The sequence below is a fragment of the Sorex araneus genome, chromosome 5, assembly GCF_027595985.1.
Source record: "Sorex araneus isolate mSorAra2 chromosome 5, mSorAra2.pri, whole genome shotgun sequence".
Classification (NCBI taxonomy): domain Eukaryota; kingdom Metazoa; phylum Chordata; class Mammalia; order Eulipotyphla; family Soricidae; genus Sorex; species Sorex araneus.
The window spans coordinates 188,621,005-188,645,777 of record NC_073306.1 but is presented as its reverse complement, the minus strand read 5'-3'; the positions used below and the strand labels follow the sequence as shown (position 1 = coordinate 188,645,777).

Genomic DNA, 24,773 nt, shown 5'->3' with positions numbered 1-24,773 from the left:
ATTTTTTTCTTTATTACCTAGTTCATCAAACAGGAAAGACAAAAATAAAACATGCTTATCAGCTACAAGCGTATTTTGTTTCTTGTGTGCTTGCATCTGTGGGCATAACGTATACTTTTAAATTTTGCCTTTTGCCCTCCACTTTTTTGTGTCTGAAAGTGACTCAAAGAGGCACTGGGGACCTTATGGTTCTAGGGCTCTAAACCATGCCTGCAGCATGCAACCAGGGACACAGTTCACAAGGATAATGGATGTCTCATATTGATAAAGGTTGCAAGTTACATTAGTTAGAAACATAACAAAATGTAGCACTGTCTGTAGCAATGCTGTTCTGTTGTTCATTAATTTGCTCAAGGGGGCAACAGTAATGTCTCCATTGTGAAACCTGTTACTGTTTTTGGCATATAGAATATGCCATGGGTAGCTTGCCAGGCTCTACTGTGCGGGCAGGATACTCTTGGTAGCTTGCCAAGCTCTCCGAGAGGGATGGAGGAATCAAACCAGGCAAATGCCCCACCCACTGTATGTTCAAATTTAATCAAAGAATTCAATTTACTGAACACTTAGCATATAATAGGAAAACTGTTGCAATCAGGTGGGTCAAAGGACTGAAGAAGAAAAGATTCCAGGAAATAGGAAGACCAAGGAAGGCTCTCAGAAAAGACCACTTCTGGAAAAATCTTTCAAAGGCATTTTGTCATGAGCTATTTCAGTGCATGAGGTTGAGAGAAAGAGGAGACAGAGAGAGGGTCTGTAGCTGTACTGGACAGTGTAACAAACCAGAGTGCAAAGGTAACCTTTGAAGCCATTTTCTGGTCTGGTCTGCCAAAATCACACATATATATATGATTATTCTAATTTGTTTTGCCATTAATTCCTTTTATGCTAGATAATAAGAATCAGAGAGATTTTAAATTCAGTTTTAAAGCTGATTTGCATTTCATTTATTTAAAAATATATCTAGTGGCATGAGTGTCTTCAATACATTTAAGTGCAGCTGAACATGGTTCAATCACTGGTACCCTGTGTGGTCCCCAAAGCTCTGCCAGGAGTGAACCATGAGTGAAAAGCCAGGAGTAAGCCTTGAACGCCACTATATATGACCTTAATCATGCCCAAATATTAAAATTAAAAATAGACTTTGATCATAATCAATATACCACATTGTTTTTACTAATGTATTCAAATAATAGACTGAAGTAATAGCACAGCAGGTAGGGCATTTGCCTTGCAAGCAGCCAACCCGGGTTCAATTCCTCCATCCCTCTCAGAGAGCCCTGCTAGCTGCTGAGAGTATCCCACCGACAAGGTAGAACCTAGCAAGCTACCCGTGGTGTATTTGATATGCCAAAAACAGTAACAAGTCTCACAATGGAGACGTTACTGGTGCCCGTTAGAGCAAAACAATGAACACAGAATGACAGTGCTACAGTGCTACAGTGCTACTCAAGTAATAAATTTTTTTTAAGGTATTTAAATGTAAATAGTTTAGGAGCAAGAGAAGAGGTTAGGAACGAGCAGAGAAGGGGAGAAGAATGGAAGGGTTAGAGAAATAAGGAGGAGAGAACTATCCTATTCAAAGGTAGCAATACTCTATAAGCCACAAGAATTCATTAAAAATCATCTACATTTTTGAACAAAGGTTAAATATTCTAAATTGATTGATTACATAAACAATAAGCAAATCTGGACAATTAGTGATGCCAAGTCCCACATTAGTTATATGAAATAGTGACCAATTATACTGACTTGGTTTTTCTGTGGTTTTATTTGAAATGTTTAGCATGTATTTTTAAAAATGGAATAAACAAAATAATATGGACTATCACCATGAGAGCTCTTTCTACACTATGCCATAAGTTATTTAATTTTCAATTATTTTCACATTATAGGTAAACATATCATTGTAAGTTTACTCTGGAATACAGAAGGCATGAAACAGAATATACCTTAATAACGAAATATTTTTTTATATCTAAATCCAGAAGTAAAATAATTATAAGCAGAGACTATATTCTATAATTAAGCACATAACAGAATTAAGTGTGATGTAAAAATAGAAATGGTGTTGACAAAATCCTTATTTCTTATTCATTAAATAACTGATATTATATGCATGATTGTTAATTATTTGGATCAATAAAAATAGCTATAAATAAAAGTATTCCAAAAGTGGAATGTTTTATATTCTCGAATAAAAACACAAACATTAATATGAGCACCTTATTAGAATTTAATCTGATGACTTAAATTTTAGAAGATAAAAGCTCCTACAATTGATTCTGCTAAACTGTCTACACTACCCAAAGTCACATTATAATTCAACAAATCTCTCACAATTCCAATACAGTTTCATAGGAAGAGAAAAAAAAAACTTTAAATAGTTAATGTGGACCTGAGAAAGAAGAAAGAGCTGAAATTCAAAATTCCTGGTTTAAATTATGTTGCAAAATTATAGATTTCAAAACAGTATGATACTGTTGTAAAAAATACACATCAACTAATGCAATAATTAAAGAGCCAGAAATAAACCTCTTTCTATAATGTTGACTAGTATTTTATAAAAAGCCAAAAACATTCACTTGGGAAGGTTGTGTCTTCATTAAATGGTAGGGGAAACAATATTAACCCATAAAGAAGAATGAAATTGGATCCCTGTCCTTCACTCTTAACACAGACACACAGACATAGACAAAGACACACACACACACATTAAAGAAAATTAAAACTTAAAAAACATGACTTGAAACCAAAAATTCTCTAGAAAGAAATCATAGGTAATTTTAGTTATGATATCAAAAGCATAAGCAAAAAAAGCAAAAATCAATATATAAAACTATATCAAACTTAAAAACTTTCTTTATTTAGTACAGCACAAGGAATAACAAATGAAAATACAACCTAAAGTATGAAATTAAGTATTTTAAATCATATATTTTACAAGCAGTTGGTTCAAAATTAAGTAATCATACAACTCAACAGCTAAGACATGATTAAATGAAGATAAAGGAACTAAGCATATTTTTCCCTAAAGAATACAGTGAAATAGCCAACAGGCAGATAAAAAGAGGCTCAAAATCACAAATTAAAAGGGTAATTAAAAAAAAAGTGAGAGATCATCTTAAATCAGAATTTCTTTTTCTTCAAGAAGATAAGAAGATAGGGAGAAAGGGAACCATTAGATACTATTGGTGGGAAACTAACTTGGTACAACTCATCTATAAAATAGTGTGGAAGTGCCTAAGAAAATAAAAAAACAGAATCCTATGAGCCAGCAACCGCACTTCTGGGTGTACAGACATGTATCGCCTAATACTTTGATCAATGATAGGTCAGTAGAAAGGTAGTCCCACAGATTATACCGTATAACCAAGGTATGTAGTAGGCATTACCATATAAATGTACGCAATAAAGTTCTATGAAATTTGCACAAAGACAAAACCATCCAACAATACATTTCTCAGAACAGATATAAGAAAAAGAAATCAAGATCTGGAAGAGATATTTGCACTTTCCCATGTTCAGTACATCATTATTTATAATAGTCATGACATAGAACCAACCTTGGAGTCTATGAATGGATAAGCTAGTAATAAAGATGTGGTGTTAATAAGCATTTTCTATAGCATATGTATATGCTAGATGTGTCTTTATATGTAATGTGTAACATTATATAGCCTTGAAAGAGAAGAAAAACTTGCTATTTGTGACAACATGGATGGAAATATATAGCACCATGGAAAGTGAAATAACTCAAAGACAGACAAATCTTGCATGAAATTTCTTATATGTGGAAAGCAAAATTGTCATAGACATAAAATAATAAATGAATAGAATGATTATTGTTGTCAGGAGTTGGGATAAGAGAACTGGAAAGATGATGGTCAAGAGGTAAATTCTAGGAACCTAATGAATGAGATTGGGATATAATGAATTGCATTGCATTACCATAGAAAATGATTGTAAGTGCAACAAATGATAGAAGTGCCCTAGGTGGATATCATTTCACAATACAGATAAAAGAAGTCATTGAATACCTTCAGCTTACACAAGGTCTTATTAAAATATAAGATAAACTACTTATATTTTATATTTTATATTTTATTTTATATTTTAATAAGAAACATTTCCTTAGAATATTTCTATAGATTTCAAAATTTTCTACTTTTATTTGTAAAAAAAATAGTAAATTCACATACTTTATATCAAATAAAATGCTGTCATGATTAAAAAGTTAAAAAGCAGAAACTGAATTTTGAAGAAGTATGTTTATTACTTGATTTTATAAATCATGAATACCAGCTTTTATCAGAGCTTTGCAATTTTTTTCATAAAGTGCCAGATACTCAATATTTTAGTTTTTATGAGCCAATAGGCAAAGCCAAGGACATTGTATATGTATACATTTGATATTTTTAAAGTAGCCATTAAAAAAAAGTTCTTGCTGACTGGCTATAAAAATTAAAGACAGTTGGAAAAATCTAGCCCATAAGCTGTAGTTTGCTGAACTTTGCTCTAGTGATCTACCAAACTAAGCTTGATGGTGACATATCTTAAAAAAATTTCAATTATATCAAGTTTTTCCAATATGCTAAAGGCAATGGACTTGTTTCACATACTAAGGTTCAAATTTCCTCTGGATACTAAGCATAATTCCCAGTTAATCGGTGCTGTGTTGTGTGAAAAATAATAGGAAAGAAAACTAGTAGGTATTAGGTAATTTAAAATACAAGCAAATAAATTCAAAGGGTATACAAATAATTTTTACTGTATGAAATTTTCCTATATTTGTTATTACAAATTTCTAGCTAATTTACAAAATAAAAGTGATACTGAATATTATCTACCATACTGTATGATGTTACAAATATTATGACGGTCAGTATTCACTTTATAAAAGATGAATTAATAGGCTACATAGCAAGCAACTTGTAAGTGAGATGAATAAGATTAAATCTATAAATTAGCATGACACAAAGAAATCTGAGTAAAAAGTAAAAATGTAAGTTAATTTTTTAAGAGCTTAATCTCTTTTATTTTTCATTGTTGTATTTAGTACAATAGCCAGGATGCTGGGAAAAAATGGCCAATAACAGATGAAAGAATAAAGAAGTGATTTATATACACAATGAAATAATATGGAATAAGAATAGATAGAATCTTGCAGTTTTCTGCAAATTGGATGGGTCTGGAAGACATTATCTTAAGCTAAATGTATCAGAGGACAATACCTGATGGTGTCACTCATAGGAGGTATATAGAGAAACCAGACAACAGACTAGACAGTACCAAATTATGACAACCTGTGGCCCTGAATTATGGAAACGGGAATCCCAAGTAAGTGGGGAATAGGTGAGGAGAAATATAAGGTGGGATAGAAGTAACAGGACAAAACTGGTAGAGAATTTTGGACACTTTAGTGGGGGTCAGGTGTGGTAGCCATAAATATTAAGACCATAAATATTAATGCATTGTAAACATGTGATCTAAGGGGCTCGAGCGATAGTACAGAGTTGAGGGTGTTTGTCTTGCACGTGGCCAACCCAGGTTCAATTCCCAGCATCCCATATGGTCGCCCGAGCACCGTCAGGAGTGATTCCTGAGTGCAGAGCCAGAAGTTAGCCCTAAGCATCACCGGGTGTGACCCAAAAAGCCAAAAAAAAAAAAAAAAGCAAAACAAAAACATGCGATCTAAACTATAATTAATAAAATTACCTGCTATTTATTACACTCATCAAATGTCATTCGCATTCTTTCTTGTGGAAAATAAAAAGTCTTTTCAAAACCCTTGAAACAAGATTCTTTTTCTCTTTCAAAAAGAAATTTGGGATATTTCTGGATGCCAACACCCAAAGTGAATATGGGAATTTTTAATTGAGGTTGGTTTCACCTTTATCAATCTAGCTTCTGTCTTTGGGAATCCCCACTATTTAGGTTATGAGTAGAAAAGTGAAAATGAGCTGGAATAAACTACAGCAATTTATTTTTTATTTTTATTTTTTTTTCTCTTTGGGTCATACCCGGTGATGCACAGGGCCTGGTTTTGCACTCAGGAATTACTCCTGGCAGTGCTTGGGGGGCCATATGGGATGCTGGGAATCGAACCCAGATTGGCCGAGTGCAAGGCAAATGCCCTACCCACTGTACTATCACTCCAGCTCCAACTGCAGTAATTTAGGTGGTATAGACTCTTCAGTATTTGGGAAGATCACTCTAAAATGGCTTAATTCAAAATAAATTTAGGCCTATTAGATTCTAACCCACCCATTCTAATATTAACCTTTTTCATTTATAATCTACACTTATAGATGTACTCAGTCATTATTATCTGAACCTGAATTTATAATCAAATTTAACATGTTTTTATTTATTTATTTAATTTATTTTTTTATTTTTTTTTTGCTTTTTGGGTCACACCTGGCGATGCACAGGGGTTACTCTTGGCTTTGCATTCAGGAATTACCCCTGGCGGTGCCTAGGGGACCATATGGGATTCTGGGAATCGAACCCGGGTCGGCCGCATGCAAGGCAAACGCCCTACCCGCTGTGCTATCACTCCAGCCCCTCAAATTTAACATGTTTTTAATACCCACCATTACAAAAGAGTCAAGCAAAATGAAATTTTTCTTGATGAGTGGGAAGATTTTTTTCAACTTTTGTTTTAGATCCCTTCAGTGTTTCAAACTCCTAGAACATATTCAGTCATGGTTTTCTTTGTTCTTTGGAAGTAAAACTTTTAGGTTTTTTTATTCATTTTTTAGAGGTTTTCTTCACATTTTGCCATTTCATTTTTAGAGATATTCATAATAACTCATAATTGTTTTCTTATCTCCACATTACACTCAAAGGAACTGGTCATGGGGTGAAAGGTTAATTAACTTTGTCATAGTTAAAGAATTTTTCTTTTCTTTTGTTTTTGGGCCACACACCATATTGCTCAGTACTGTGCTCAGGGATCACACCTGGAAAGGTAATAAACCATGTGGGATGCTAGGAATCGAACCCACATCAGTGGTTTCCAAAGCAAGAACGTAACCTGCTGTACTATTGCTCTAAATCATAGTTATTTATTTTTTAAATGGACTCAGTCTATTTTATTAAATAGACTCAGCTCCAGATAATCTTGAACAGATGTTTACCTAATAGCTACAAAGAACAAATTTAATTTGATTCTTTAATTTTTGAAGTGATATTTATTTTTCCTAATTTTCATACTCTCCTTTTTATATTTTCCCTAGTACATAGGCATTCAGTTTGGTTTTTAACAGATTAATTTTTATTGAGACAGTATTACAGTTTACAATGGTAATGAATTATTTTTCCATGCTGCTACACTAATGCTGCTACCGCTGTGTCAAGATCCCAGACCACTGTCTCATGTGTCTTTCCTTCTGAAACCCTTAGCCTTTTCTGTTCATAGATCTACTAGTAAGTCGAGGTTTGTTTTCATCGGAATTGTCTATTTCATTTTTTTCTTTATACTCTGCATATGAACAGGTTCATCTGGTATTTTCAGAGATCACATTTTAAATTGGGTCAAACAGTATACAGTTATAAAATAAAAAAAATCTCATTTAAGAAAAAGCATTCATGGGGCTGGAGCGATAGCACAGTGGGTAGGGCATTTGCCTTGCATGCGGGCCGACCCAGGTTCGAATCCCAGCATCCCATATGGTCCCCTGAGCACCGCCAGTAGTAATTCCTGAGTGAAGAGCCAGGAATAACCCCTGTGCATCGCCGGGTGTGACCCAAAAAGCAAAAAAAAGAAAAAGCATTCATACTTTATGTTTATTGCAGCACTATTCACAATAGCCAATATCTGGAAATGACCCATGTCCTAGAACAGATGACTGTATAAAGCAGTTATGCTACATATAAACAATGGGATACTAATTGGCTGTACGTAAAGATGAAATAATGAAATTTGCTGATACATATTTATTTTGAAAGTATCATGCTGAGTCAAGTTAGTCAGAGGGAGAAGACATATAAAATGATCTCTCTCATATGAGGGACAGAAAGAAAAATAATTGGGTAACAACAAATGCCCTAAGAACTGGCCTTCAGTAGAAGGTTTACCAAAGAGGTAGGAGGGTTGGATGGGAACATTGGAACAATGATGGAGGGGGAAGTGGACACTCTGTTAGAAGATGCTGGAATATTCTGTGCAGAGTTTTGTAAACCAGGTTGCATAAAATTATATATAAAAAAGGTACTTATAGATGTAAACAATCGTAGATAAAAACATGAAATTTTGTATTAAAAATATATTGTGACCCCAAAAAGCCAAAAAAATATTGTGTTCTAATCATCTAATCCAAATATTTTATAAAAGATGTTTTTAAGAAGATAGACATTTACTAAGTACTCATTCATTAGTCTCTGGAGCAATAGCATAGCAGATAGGGCATTTGCCTTGCACGTGGCCTATCCAGGTTGATTTCTCCATCCCTCTCAGAGAGCCCAGCAAGCTAGCTAGAGTATTCCGCCCACACGGCAGAGCCTGTCGAGCTACTCGTAGCCTGTGGCACATCTGATGTGCCAAAACCAGTAACAGCAAGACTCATAATGGAGATGTTACTGGTGCCCGCTTGAGCAAGAAGATGAACAACAGGCTGACAGTGACAGTGACAGTAACCATTCATTAATGTATTTTTTTCAAGAAAAGTTTGAAAAATTACATTCTTACTTTTGGGAGAGAAGGGCTTTCAAGTAGTGCTAAGGAGGTCCAAGGGCTAGACAGCCCAGGCTAGATAGGGCTTTCAATACTTAAACACTGTGGTATCAGAGACCACCAAGGCCATGTGTGTGGTGCTTGTGGGCCTCCAAGCAGCATTGATCAAATGGGCTGCCTCTAGGTCTACATCAGAAATGCCTGAGATCACGTAGTGCCAGGATCAAAGCCAAGTTCGGTAGAAATGCCCCCGACCCTTATGATATCTCCCTGGCCTCTCTAGTTTTAAACTAGTTTACACTTAGAAAGAAAAAATATTTCCTATGCATGCCACACAAATACAATTTTACACCTCTATGACATCTTAGTAAAGTTATATCCTAACATACGATTTCATGTGTCTTACAATAAAAACAGTAAGCTCTGTAAAGTCAATTCTACAAGAAAATAACTCCTGTGCATTGTTCCACTCATATCACTCTCATTTTGGCATTGCTGTTGAACTCGCCAACTATTATGCTTCTATTTGGCATTTGTCTTGTGTTTCTTATTAAAAATCAGAAAATTTATTTTTTAAAGATAAATGCACTGGCATATCATATTAAAATAGATATTGCTTGCACTGTTATCATGAAATGCGCACCACTTAATTTTGATCAGAGATATTTGGCTTACCTTTTTTTGTAGGACACAATGGAAAATGAATATAAACATTCCCTGTAGAGAATTGAAAATGGTGAAAAGATACGCCATGATGACTGTGCTTTCATTAATATACATGAGTCCAAAGGCCCAGGTCAATCCTAATAGGCAGAGAAGAGCTATTGCACCTATAACCCATGACCTGTAGAGAGAAGAGAAAAATAAGGATTATCAACGACTGATTTTTACCTAATGCGATAATATCTCAACAATACCAACACTGAAAAAATTGTTATGATAAGTTTTTAGACAGAAAACGTAAGACAGGTGGTGTAAGTACTTTAAGATTTCAATGAGTACTACAAGTTTTCAAGCTTAAGGAGATAAACATGAATGAAAATGCCATGAACACAATTTAAGCAAAAGAAGAGTTGTGCTACTTAGCTGCACAAGTTTTTGTAGCACGTATGTAAATGATATGGAAATGCAGTTATGGTGAATGGCGAGGTTGGGGGAAGTCTATAAAGCTGTTAGTTTCCACTGGTCTCATTGGTATGACAATATTTGTTTGACTGGACTCTCTCCATTAGTCTTTCATCTGACACACATTTACCCCATTTTTCCAAATTTCCACTTTTTTTTCTTAAAATCTTTAGTAGTTACTGAGAAAATGACTCATTGGAATGATCCAGCTTTTGATTCCATGTATGAATTTCTAATTTGAGCAAATGTGAGATAGAATGGTTTAAGAACATTATTCTACACTAGGTGAAAATTTTCCTTCTACAACCTTTAGGTTTCAATCCTATTGGTCACATTGGACATTAGACTTGGTTATCAGACAATTGGCAGCTTTGTTGAAAAGTTGAAAGGCTCAAGGCACCTTCATCTCTTTGAATTGTCTGTTAACTGAAGGGGAAAATGAAGCTGAGAATGGGGATGGAGTAGAATGAACCAAGTAATCTAGAATGGAAGACAAATTCTCGCTTGACTCCATTCCCTTTGTTTTCTCCAAGCTGCCTCTCATCAGAGTAACTCACAAACAGGTAACAGAAGTACATGCATTTGTGATTATGTGTTATGCACTTACTAGTCATATAAAATTAATCTTTCCAATATACGGGCATCCAGTAATAGAAAAAAGGAATCTTTCTCAATTCCTTTTTAAATATGTGAAAGAATAGGACTAAGCCATACTATGTAACTATACAAATCATGCATCCGCCTCTTTCCTTTACCTGCACACTTCTCTTAAACAGTAAAACTTTTATTTTATCAGACTATTATTGCTCCACTTATATTGTCCAATGTATAAATAGTTTTTGGAATTGAAACTGAAAACTAAGGACATAATTTGTATTTATCATAATATGAACCTGAGATTAATAAAGTAACTATAGTGAACTGCATCTTCAAAATGTATGTGGCCACAAAGTTGTCAATTATGATTAAAGTCTTATTAAGAAACTAATCTTAAATATTTACAATTTCTACGACAATCAGCAATTATATTTCAGATATAATTATCTTCTAAATTTTATATCCTTAAATTATTGTATGAAATTATTTTATTATGGTCTGTATTAATATTCTTGAATAAAGATCTCCAAAGGAGGATTTTATTTGCATGTGGCATGTTTGCTTACACAATTTAAGAATGTTCTAGACACTTATTTTATTCGATAGTTAGACTTGGAAATAATAGTAGTTCATGAAAGTATAGTATTTCAGCTCTTAAAGACATTGGAAAAAGGAAAAATGGGAAGAACTGCCCTAAAATCAAGGCAAAATTGCTATTTTATATATAGACATAAAATGAATACTCAAGTCAGCTATCATCGACTGTAAAACACACAGTGGACTCAAGAGTGAATGCTGCAATGAGCCCAATTTCTGACATAAAAGGGAAGCAAGAGCATGAAGAAGTAAGTGAATGGCACTGGAGAAAATGAAAACAAAGGACTCTTCACCAGAAGAACAAACTGAAAATCTATAGCAAGGTTACCCACGTGTTTCCAATCTTGAATTTATTGTTGCGGGACATGTAATTTTAAAGCATATGGGAAAAGTCTGAAATCTAAATATCTTCATTTATTTTTACTACATCAGTACAGACTTGTAGCTTTATTTCAGAAACTTAAAAAGACATATTAGTAAAGAAATAGATAATCAACAGACAGGTGTCAAATTGGAAAGGTGAGTTTGCAAATACAAATTTTAATTATCGAAGGACGCATTTTCACTTTTTTTTAGATATTTAATATAAATTCATTTATATAAATGGGGTACTTGCATTTCCACAAGATCAGAGCGAACGTGTTTCTAAATCGCCAAATGATTTTGGATGAATGATGTTCAAACAAACAAGAGAAATGAAAACATATGCAGCAGAGAGAAACATATCACAATGAAAAGAGACAGCTATTAAAAGCAAAACAAGTCTGTACCACATGAAGTTGCTATTACTGTGGCACTGAATTCAGGTGGTATCCAATTAAAAGAGGTGAAGCAGATTTGGGGGTGGGGGGGTTATTACACCTGCAGTGTATTTGTGCTGCATTTCAGCTGTATGCCTGATTATATTCCTGAACAGTTTGCTCTTCTGCCTCAATGTGAATGACAGAAGCTCTAATGATTTTTCAGTACTGATCTGACAGCTGGTTCATGGGACCACACTGATAAATGGAATTTATCAGCCATTCAGGTCATTCTTACTTGATGAAGGGTCTGTTATCCTCATAGCTAAAGAATGCATAGACATAAAGACAAGAACACCAACATTAGCATTTTATGACAAAGAATTTCATATGAAAAATATTTTCTTGGTCCCCAAAGCCTCTTTCCCCACTTTTAAAATGTATTATAATCTTCCCTTTATATCTAGAAGGCAAAATCCTGAAATGACCACAGAACTTAAATAACAAGGAGTAAAATCAATTTTACAATACTGCAATATCCCTTATGAGACTCAAAAATTCCATTTTTTCATCATGTGCTCATATTACTTGTGACTTGACAGAGACATTTATTTTTTAGAGATCACATTTCTCTAGAGAATGAGAAATCTTATGAGCAATCTGAAAAAGACTTGGGGGCATACTTAAAATGACAGATTTTATGTCACCTAAAGGTATCCTTACTCTGTAATATTAGCAGATAAGGTTACTTAATTATGGGCAGTACGCTTCTAAGTACTTTTAACTTGTAGATGATTGACCTGAATTAAATAGAATATTATATTCTTTTGAAAATAATCAATTTTGACTACTTAAAAATTCTTTCAGTTAGCATCGTAGAGAGGAAAATAGAATAATCCTATGTAGCAATATGTGCAAACATACAGCAAATGCTCATTCTTGTGTGTTTACTATTTGAAATAGTATGCCTCTGATAAATTCTCAGTGCCGATTCAGTACCGATTCATAAAATTATGTCTCAGTGCCAGATTCAAAATGATATTCAAAATGAATATTTTGAATTTATTATTATTTTATTGTTATTATTTTTTATAAGCATAGCTGCTGCTGAGTTGTGATTGGACGGAAAAGGAAGAGAAACTGTGTCTTTCTCTTACCACTTGCCAAAGGCAATGGTTTCTGATACTATGCAGGCACAAATGAAGCTCTTGGACCCCAAACAGATGCATTTGAATAAAGAAAAATACTGATAAAAATCTTACTCTGTCGAATGAGGAAAGAGAATGGCATAGAACCTAGAACCTGAGGTGATTTTGCTTAAGGATTATGTCATATTTCAGACACTTCAATCAATCAATCAATCACAATATCTTGTTAATCACCGATTTCTTGGGCGGGCTCAGTAACATCTCATTTCGTCCTTTCCCTGAGATCTTGGGGATTTCGACTCAGCCCTCCTAATGATGTTGCACTGGGGGCTCTTCAGGGTCAGGGGAATGAGATCCAGCTTGTTACTGGATTTTGCATACGAATACACCATGGGAAGTTTGCAAGGCTGTCCCATGGGGGCAGGAAACTCTCAGAAGATTGCCAGTTTCTCCCAGAGGAAGAAGAAGGCTAAAGATATCCTAGGATAAAACTTCTGAGAGCTTGCTTTTAAGTCTCTCTCTGGATGTTGGCCATTGATGGGATCACATACACCTGGGTTCCTCTGCCGGTACCTTCAGACACTTACTAGGCAAAAATTAATAGCTATGTGGGTGTCCATTTAAGCATCAATAAGTGGTGAGGAGCCAGAGAGTTAGTACAGCAAGGAAAATGCTTGCCTTGCATGTGGCTAACTTGGGTGTGATCCCCAATACCACATATGGTCCCCTGAGCACTGCCAGAAGTGACCCCTGAGTACAGAGACAGTAATAAATCCTGACCATACTTGGGTGTGGCCCCCAGACTATAAAAAAAATTAAATACAGCGATGATAGTCATGATGCAGGTTTCACTGTGATATATTATAAACTTTTTATAATAATGATGTCATCTATTATATGTAACGTGTTTATAACAATGGTTGGCACATACTGTCTTCAGTGATATTAAATGGCTATTATTAAACTATTGAAAGATACATTAAATCACTGCAAGTACACTATTTCTCACTCAAACAATAAAGCAGCAGCAAATAATTTCCTTTAGTAGAATAATTTATCTGAGGACACTCAGGAGAAATTAAATTTTATACAGTTTTTTTATGTAATAAAATAGGTGTGGCAGAAATAAGTTCATAAATGAGCAGGCAGTGTCTGACTATGTTAATTTGGCAACTACTGACTGTCTGAGTTTATTTAAATTTAAAGTCAATGCAGTAAAATAAAGTTGAAATTTCAGTTCCTTGGTCACACTAGTCAGCATAGAGGTGCCCAAATCTTCAGTGCTTGTCATATTGGACAGAGCAGTTCTAGAACATGCCTGTTTCCCCAGAAAGCTCTACTAATGTTGAATTAGACATGAGGGTGTTTCAAGCTAAGAATGAAATTCCAATAAATATTTAAATAATGACATGGATGCATGAAAGATAAATTGAAAAATTACAAATAAATGATCATATTAACATTCTTAAAATATGTCTAAAATGAAATTATTATATTAACACTGAAAAGCTACAGAACAAAATAATATTCATTTTATTCTATGCATTACCAGTGAATCAGCATATTCCATCTGTAATGCCAAGTTCCTGTTTTCTAACAGTTTGTATGTCTAGTGGCAAGTTCAGAAAATTATAGAGGCTAGCACATAGGAATACATGTAAAAATTCTCTACAAAATTATATTAATAAATATTGTATAATTAAAACACAAAATCTGACATGTACACCTGTAATTGCAGGGATGTACTACTCTTCCTTTAATGTGAAAAATGAAAAAAGAGAAAAATCAAGTAAAATTCTTGTTGGCGATTCTAGGGATTAGCCAGTAACTCCATTCAAAAATCAAGATGATAATTCTAGCTCCACTTATAATTAGTTGTACCCATGAGATTAAGTACTGTCCATTGGGATGTGAACAGGGTGAATTATGACATTTCTAGGTCTTGTTAATTAAAGCATTGGAAAAAAGTTCCCCTTGGGCATTTTCTCCTCCTCTTTGGCTAAGAGAAAGTGACAGTAGAGCCTTAGACCCAGAAATAAAAACAGGTTGTTGATACAGATGGTACCATATTTTATTTAGACCACCTAACTTTAGATTCTTTTATAATCAAGTTTAAAGCACTATATTTTTAAGCATATTTTAGGCAGAGTCTTAGCATGAGCAATAATTAACTAAATAAATTTAATTCAAAGAATTCAACTTGCATACTTTTTTGTCAATAGAATTTCTCGTTATTTATATAGAAATACAGGCTAAGGGTCAATGAAGCATCTGTTAATTTCACCTCCAGGATGACATATCAATATGAAATGTCGCAAAAAGATAAATATTACGTAACATCACCTAGCCATTATAAATTCCCATCCTCACCCTCTGCCTCCTCACCAGGGCCATGTCCACATCTGAGGCCCTCAGCTGGCTTGTCCACCCTTTCAAGTGGGTCACCCTCTTAGCTGACATCTCTAGGGCCTTTAGGGAAGCGGAGCAGATTCCCTCCTTTTCAGCGAGGTCCTGGCTGCCTCTTTGCTCACCCTCCACCAGCTCATAGATGCACCTCCACATCTCAGACTTTCTGCCCGCCTGCTCAGCCTTCCAGGACCACAACCACACTCCACACGCGTACTGCACTCACTGCTACTTGTACCATGTAACAGCTCTACTCTTCACATTTCACTCCTCTCACAACCTACACTTACATCACTTGTCGCTGAATGAGGACGGACGTGGCGGGAAAGGGGCAACAGGCAGCCTAATTCCTTCAGAGATTCCCAGGAGAGCTAAGCACAAAGAGTCACCCTCAGAAGAGCAGGCGCGCTGCAGACAACGGGGAAACTATGTAAAAGCCCACAGAATTCAATAAACGTCATTTAAAATACTTAATTCTATAGCAATTATATATAGAATTAACATTATTTTAAATGACGTTTATTGATAGCACAGCGGTTGGGCGTTTGCCTTTCATGCCGCCGACCCGAATTCGATTCCTCCGCCCCTCTTGGAGAGCCCGCAAGCTACGGAGAGTATTGCACCCGCACGGCAGAGCCTGGCAAGCTACCCGTGGAGTATTGGATATGCCAAACACAGTAACAATAAATCTCTCAATGAGAGACGTTACTGGTGCCCGCTCGAACAAATTGATGAGCAACGGGATGACAGTGTGACAGTTAATTCTTTAATTACATTGGTAAAATATTGTGACTTGGAGTATGGCAGTCTTCATGTTGAGGGCAATGACCCACAGTTCATTTTCACTCTTCGGTGTGAAGAGTTATCCGGAAGAACAGCACCCTCCGCTAGCACTCGGCCTGAGGCTCGTCATCGATGACCTGCACCCCTCGCCTTGCAGTTCTTAGGGGACTGGAACCATTGCCTTTTGCCCTCTCGTCCACTTGTGCTGTTTCTATCAGTTCTGGGGTACCTCTTGAACATATACTAAACTATTGGCTATTGCAGGTAAATTGAAACCTTTAAAAAATTGTAGCCGTTATTAGTGTTTACTTTTTATTTAACATTAAAAAAATGACACTCCACTTTTAGATTTTTCAGTAAGAAAAGTTAAAATTTTTCTTTAACTTTTAGTAGAAGGCAGTGAGGAGTAAATAAAAATTGCCTACATCACAAAAACAATGTGCCCACAGAATTCAATGAAATAAAACCATACTGGGGAAGGCCAGGAACAACCAGCTCAGTAAACTCTCAGAGAATGACTTCTGTGACACTTGAATGAGCTCAAAGGATGGCACAGGTAGTCAGCAAAGCACAAGAAAATATAGGCGCTCAAATGAAAAAACAGAAACAAAGTGACAGAAATGAATAGTAGGTGATAATAATAAAAATTTGGATGAAAGGTATGAGCAGGAGAATAACAACAGCTGAGGAAAAGATCTGTAAACACCAAGGTAAGCTGCAGAAAAACCTCTAAGAAACAGCAGAAGCTGGGAAAATATGGGAAAAGAAATCAACAGCACACCAGAGAACTATGGATGGACTGAGCAGGAACAATAGAAGAATCACTGGAGACACCGAAGAATAGAAAGAAAAATTCAATGAAGAATCACTAGTTAAGAAATAAGAAATAAAAATTTCCCAGAGTTGACGAGTACAGGTACCCAGATCCAAAAAGGCTCAAAGTGAAAATGGACCCAAATGGAAAAGATCCAAAGAACATTATAATCAGAATTACAAAAGCCAAAGACAGAGACACAATACTGAGAGCAGCAATATTATAAAAAAGCATCTTACATGCAAAGGAAAACCCATATGATTAGTAGCAGATGTACCAAATCAGACTCAGACATAAGTTAATGGTGAGATATAATGAAACAACAATAAAAACAACAGAATAGAAAAATGTAATGAAATGAACACCTGATAGAAAATACGCTATCACATAGGTTATAATTCAGATTTGAAGGAATGATACAGTTTCATGGGTAGGCAACATTTTGTGGAATTTAGATCCATGAGACCAGTTTTACAAGATACATTAAATTGCTCCTCTAAAAGATCAGACATATTTCTCAACATTTTGGCACTGAGTGTGGCCTTCACCCATGATGCTTACGGTTGACTTCTACTAGATTAAGAAGGGTCTGTTTACTCTTTGCTTGCTAAGGGATTTTATACTCATTTAATAATGAATTAACATTTTCTTATATGGAATGGTTCATATATTGTCAGCTGATCTTTTGATATCTATAAAGATTTTTCTTATAAAAGTTTACTTGTTAACACAGATACCTAATAATTATCTACACAATGATACTATTCAACATAGAATTCATATACCCTTTTAGGATAAAACACATTTTTATAGGCCTATTCATAATTTCTTTGAAAATTTATTGTATTTCTCCTCTCCTTATGCTTATTAAACTGTATTCTTATGGTTTTCATATTTCATGTAAAATTTAAAATGTATTTTTATAGAATTTATTATACTATTAATTTTTAAATTTACACATTTAAAAAAGTTTTTGAATTACCACAGGATTCTGTATCCGTCATTGTAGAACATTTCAATTACCCTCAAAAGAATACACACCCCTGTTTATAAAAGGGTCAAATTCTGACCTGAGCCCCAGACAAGTACAAATGTACTTTCCGTATTTACAGATATTTCCTTATCTGAATATTTCATAAAAATTAAATGTGTGGTTTTTTGTGTTTAGCTTCTTTAAACCAGTATAATAATATCAAGTTTATTCCATTCAGTAGCATATATCAGCACTGAATTACATTCTATTGGTGGATAAATATCCCCTTCATGTGCCTTTCTATAATATAATTTGATTAGCCCTCATTTGAGTTATTTATAAAAATACACAAGAAACACATGTCATTTAACTTTTAGAACATTCAAAGCTATGAATAAACCCAAACAATCAATTTCATACTTTGTTGTGTGTGCCTCACCATGCCCACTATCAAAGTTCTATCTATATACACTATCTAATGACTACAAGAAATACTCTCTAAATGACAACAAAAAAAATACTTTTTTAACCTGAATCTTAACATACATAAATGCTATGATGTAAATATTCAGAATATATTGTATGACTATGGACAAATGCTGAATGTCTAGAAACAATATGATTGGATTAAGTTAACTAATAATTAGTCTTTCTGTAACTTCAAGATTTAGTAAACAAAAGAGAACATTTTTGTTGTTGTTGTTGTTACTATTGTTGCTGTTTGCTTTGGGCCACACCAAGCAATGCTCAGGATTTACTCCTGGATTTGCACTTAGGAATCACTCCTGGTGGTAGTCCATATGGAGTGCTGGAGATTGAACTGGGTTGGCTGCACGCCAGGCAAGCGCCTTACATGCTGTGCTATCTTACTGGCCCTGCAGCATTATTTTTAACACAATTTTTTGGGGAGAGAAAATGTTACCTAAAATGCAAGACAACAAATAGACAATTTCTAAAAACATTTTACCACATTAATTTTCAGGAGCCTCCATTAACTGTGCTTTGAGGGAGTAGCCTGTCCTGGCTGTGTAAATCTAAATTTTGGTACCTGGGTCTGACTATATTGTGCTACTCAGGCCAATGGTAGAGGGAATTTCCATGGCTACTATGATGGTGCCAATGCTTGGTGCTCAGGAGTGAGGGGGTGGGAGGGTGAGCTGTAAAGAATCAACATTAGGGCCTTGTACATTGCAGGCTCCTGTTACACTATTGTCACCACACCTTTTTAAATGTTCTGCTCCAGTATTAATGTTTCAGTAGTTCCAGTAATATTCCAGTAGTTGGTGCTCCAGTAGTATCACTGTATCACTGTCATCCCATAGACCATCGATTTTCTCGAGTGGGTGCCAAATAATGTCTCCATTTGTCCTAGCCCTGAGATTTTGGCAGCCTCTCTTTACTCGTTCTTCCCAGTGGTGCTGCATTGGAAGCTCTTTCAGGATCAGGGGAATGAGACCCATCATGGTTACTCATCTTGATATGCGTGTATTTGGCATATCAAATATGCCACAAAGAGCTTGCCAGGCTCTGCCATGTGGGCAGGAAGTTCTGGGTACCTTGCCATGTTCTCTGAGAGGGAGAACTAAGCTATGAGATGGACTTCTGGGAGCGTTGTGTTGTAGTCTCATTATCTTGGCCATGGATGGGATTACACAGAGATGGGGGCAATTTGTGGGGGCCAAGCTACCGGAAAATGGTAGTAATGCTCCACTATTATTCCGAAGACCTCCGGAGCCTAGCCAGACATGCTCAAGGCCCCTCTCCACATGTTCGGATGAGCCTCACACATGAAAGTACTGGCAGAGGAACTCAGGTGTGTGAAACAGAAGGCTGAGACCTCCAAGCCTGCTCAGATCGGGATGGGGCCTCTTCCGCCCAATTTTCCATTTTCCAATAGCTAGGCAGTCACACCCATGGACTGCCCCCGGTGCCGTGTAATCTCATTAATGGTCAACATCCAGAGACTTAAAAGCAAGTTCCCGGAAGCTTATAGCCTACTTATAGCCAGATATCTTATAGCCTACTTCTCCCTCTGGGAGAAACTGGCAAGCTACGGAGAGTTTCCTGCCCACATGGGAGAACCTCAAAAACTCCCCATGGTGTATTAATATGCCAAAACCAGAAACAAGCTGGGTCTCATTCCCCTGACCCTGAAAGAGCCTCCAATACAGCATCATTGGGAAGGATGAGTAGAGAGAGGCTTCTAAAATCTCAGGGCTAGGACGAATGGAGACGTTACTGAGACCACTTGAGAAATTCAATGACCAACAGGATGATGATGATGATGATGATGATGATTCACACCTCTTTAAAAATTTTTAAGCTTTCCTTCTATTATATTTCAGTCATAGAGATGAGGTTTTTTTTTTCTTCTTTTGGTTTTTGGTCCACACCCAGCAGTGCTCAGACGATACTCCTTTCTCTACACTTAGAAATTACTTCTGGCAGTGCTTGGGGGACCAAATGAGATGACAGGGATTGAACCTTGGTGGGTCATGTGCCAGGGTTCCAACCTGGATTGAGTGCATGCAAGGCAAACACGTTCCCCGATGGACTACTGCTCCAGTTCCAGGTAAATGTCTTTAAATAGTGGGAAAGGTAATTTGGCACAAAGAAAGATGGACTTATTAGATGCCTATGAAGCTAACAGTTTTCCTTAACCAAGAGATTTGATAATTGATAAATCACAATAGATTAAGGAAAATCAATGTATAGGAAAATGGTCCTTGGAGCTATATAATCTTCAAGGATGAAATATGTGATACTCTAAAGTTTGGAGGGTGGAGGTTAGGTAATTATTTTGAAGAAAGAAAAGAAGATTTAAGAGTAGGAAGGAAATATCTTATGGCATATGTAGATTTCCTGATTAGTACTCCAATATTTCTACTTTCATATTACGTTTCCTGGTTTTAAAGCTAATTACAAAATAGGAAACCCTTGAATTTATGTGATTGATTGCATGAATTATAAAGATAACGTAGGTAAATTTTTTTCAAGATGAAAATATACTTCATTCTTCAGAGAATAACAAAAAGTATTAAGAGCTAATGAATGAGCTTTTCTCATGACCCACTCAACAACAAAGCTCCCAAAATGAGGACTGAGAGGATCCAGTGATCCCTATTCTTTTTTGTTTTTTGGGGGGAGCTTGAGCAGATCTCATAGTTTACTCCTGGCTCTGCCTTCAGGGATAACTCCTGGAAGTGTTTGGGATACCACATGAAGAACTGAGATTGACCTGGGTTGGCCATGTGTAAGTCAAGTGCCGTACCTTCTGTAGTATAGCTCTGCCCCCTCAGTTACCTCCATTCTAAATAAGAGTCAGCAGCAACCCAAGCTGATAGACTGACTAGAGATCAATTATGAGTGATCTTTGGGACAGTCTTTGCCACAAAGGCACAGAGTCTTTAAAATGGGAATAATAAAGACAAATCCTTTTTTAAGGATTGCAGTGTTCAAAATGTGTTCAAGAATGTGTTCAGTGGAAAGAAGATGGGAAACAACAACCTTCAAATATTAATCAACTCCTCAAACCCAAACAGGAAGCAGGTTTTAAATGAGATATTTTCCTGTTTTCAGTTAATTTGGTATTTAATAACAAAAAAACTAAGTAGGAGTATCAATATTTCATTATTTTTCTATAAAGAATAAAAATATTACAATAAAATTTTCATGAAAATTAATTAAAATATGTTCAGAAGTTGCCTACTGCCAAGAGGCAACAAATAATAGAGTAATATATATGTGTGTATATATACATATATATTACTCTATTTTATATATATATACATATATATACCTTATATACCTCTTGGAGAGCCCGACAAGCTACCAAGAATATCCCGCTCATACCGGCAGAGCCTGGCAAGCTACCCGTGGCATATTTGATATGCCAAAAACAGTAACAGTAGCTCTTATTCCCCTGGCCCTGAATGAACCTCCAATCGTTGGCAAAGACAAGTAAGGAGAGGCTGCTTAAATCTCAAGGCTGAGTATTATAGAGATGTCACTGGTGCCCACTCGAGCAAATCGACAAACAATGGGACGACAGTGATACAGTGATGTTCAGAAGTTGGATTTCAAAAATATTTTTACAATTTGAAAACTTAGTGAACTGAATAAATAGGCAGTGATTAAAAAAAACTGCATTTACTTCAATAGGTATTATTATGAAATCTGTGCGTTAAGTTAGCTAATTCTTAGAGTCCATATATGTTAGCAATATTTATGTATACAACTAAAATCACAACTTTTCCTGATTTTTATCATTTTTTCTTAATTTTTAGAGTGCTAGATTTACAAATTCCTTAGAACATGTGATTCTAGAATTGATGAAATTTGGTCGCTAAAATGAAAGGAACTGAGAAATAAATAATACATATATATATATAAAACAATGTAATAACTTGCTTAGGATTTGTTATGCTAAATTAAAATGTTCACAAAATTTTCTTTCTATCATAAGCTGCCCCTTCACAATAAGATATGTCTCATAAGTTTAAAATTAAGAAATTAAGAAATAAATATTTTATTTTCTAACTTAGAAAATATACAAACTTTAAAGTTCAGTAAGTCAGGGAATTTATAACTTTTCACATTCTTGTCAAATGTGTTAAGACAGGTTGAAATGTTGCAATACTCTTTCTTATACCATATGGTATCATCACCTCTTGTTTTTCCAACTTGCCACAAAACATTCATCATACTCCTCTGTGAATAAGCACCTTATTATAAACTGCTTTTATGAACCATTAAAATATATTTAAAAAAGCACAACTGAGTAAGACATGTCTGTACTTCGTAAGAATTTCAAGAAGTGGAACCAAGGGAGGCACTGAAACACAATAGAAGCTGACAAATTTTGATGAATTTGGGGCAGTATATCCTCCATGAGTCTAGCTTACTCACTTTAATGATGAACAAATAATTATACTAGAATCTTTTTAGAGTTAATTATAAAAAGGAAAGAACGATCTGACACTCCCAAAAGTTAAAATCAAGAACTGATTAAAAAGTACTACAAAATCCTGAATTTGTCATTCACATGAAACAGTAAAAATCCATTTAATACTCTTGTAGAATTTTAAGTCATCCTGCATGTAGAGTGCTCAAGAGATGAACAGGAGGATAGGGCCAAGATTTCTCTTTCTCAATATTGCTTTTAACACAGAGAGACTTTTTTGTTCTTTATTACATTTGTTACTAGGAATTTAAATATATTTCTTCTTAAAATTGTGTTAATGAGAATGATAAAGGACCTTGAGAAATGTTACAGAAAATTAAAGCAATGGAACTAATAATTCAATGTTGTAGACATATGAAAGTTCTGAATAGAAAAATAACAACTCTTAAATCAATCATATTTTAGGTCAGAGTTCAGCCTTATTGAAGTTCTCAGTCAGAATGTATGCCTTGATGACAAGTTAAGCTAGAGATCAGAAACATAATATACACACATGCACATAAACACTATCTACCCCTGAATGCCTTAGAAAGTCCTCTCTAATTTCTCTTTACAAATAAGCATTATTTAATAAAGAAATTACACATACTCCCTTCTCATAAAGACCAGAACTAAATAGAAAAAAAAACTTATGAGACTATTATAACTTGTGAAAGGGCAGTTTATGATAATAAAAAGCATATTCTATGAGCATTTTAATTTAGCACAACAAATCGTAAGTAAGCTATTACACAGTAAAATCTAATGGTAGATGAGCACAATCAATTAACATTTATTCCCAAATGGTTAGGAAAATATTTGAAGAACTTTTACAATTGATTCTAGAATTTATGTGAAAGTAATAAAAGTTCATGAGAAGCTAAGGCAATTTTGAAATCAATGATAAAAAAGAGATCACTCATTTTGCCAAATACTAAGCAAGTTCAAGTAATTGTGTATTAATGCTAGTGGAACCAAGTATATACCCTATGGAACAGAGGAGAAACACAGAAAGAGATTTGACAAATAATAGTGTGATAGTAGAAATATGGAGTGAAATATAGATTACCTAGCAAATTACCCTGGTAATTTTGCTCCTTAAATCTAAAGAACACAACATATTTTCCAAAGACATTAAATATGAATAATAGTACTCTAGGAAAGACAAAACCAATATAGGAAGTAAAAATAAATGAAATAAATTCTACTTCTTATTTAAAGTAATTTCTGTCCAAAAACTCAAAAGAATATGTTGTGAAGAAAAAAGCTGATGATGACAATTTCTTTATGACAAGCAAACTGAGACCAAAAGACCGGGAAAAGACTTAGTCTTTTAAAACTGTTATGCACAATACAATATTTGCAAGTCTAAGAAAAAGCAAAATCATGCAATTTGCCACAACATAGATGGAAGCAGAGGACATCATACTGAGAGAAGGTCACAAGGGAGAGGTACAAAATGATTTCTCTCCTGTGTAGGACTTACAAGATAGACCACAAAATAAAGTGGAATCGAAGGATCAAAAGTAGTAACACAATGGGAGTACAAATTCATAAAATGGAATTCGTTGTGGGTAGAGATGCTGGAGTGATAGCACAGAGGGTAGGGCATTTGCCTTGCATGCGGCCGACCCGGGTTCGATTCCTCCACCCCTGTCAGAGGGTCCAGCAAGCTATAGAAAGTATCCCACCCGCAAGGCAGAGCCTGGCAAGCTACCTGTGGCACATTCAATATGCCAAAAACAGTAACAAGAAGTCTTACAATGGAGAGGTTACTAGTGCCCGCTCGAGCAAATCGATGAGCAATGGGATTACAGTGATACAGTGATACAGAAATTCGAAAGGGGGGCCGGAGCGATAGCACAGTGGGTAGGGTGTTTGCCTTGCATGCGGCCCACCTGGGTTCAATCCCTGGCATCCCATATGGTCCCCCAAGCACTGCCAGGAGTAATTCCTGAGTGCATCACTGGGTGT

General features: G+C 35.4%; 1 protein-coding gene across 27 annotated transcripts in view; it reads right to left on the bottom strand.

The window, feature by feature from the left end:
* ADGRL3 (adhesion G protein-coupled receptor L3) overlaps positions 1 to 24,773 on the bottom strand; it is a 988,077-nt gene that overhangs the window by 203,107 nt on the left and 760,197 nt on the right. For 16 of the 27 annotated variants that reach the window (XM_055139571.1, XM_055139575.1, XM_055139572.1 and 13 more), the window contains 2 exons: positions 12,032 to 12,058; positions 9,350 to 9,518 (listed from right to left, as the gene is read on the bottom strand). In XM_055139571.1, coding sequence (XP_054995546.1) covers positions 9,350 to 9,518; positions 12,032 to 12,058 — 196 coding nt within the window. The remainder of the gene's footprint in view (positions 1 to 9,349; positions 9,519 to 12,031; positions 12,059 to 24,773) is intronic. The other 11 variants (XM_055139573.1, XM_055139581.1, XM_055139576.1 and 8 more) reach the window with 1 other exon arrangement.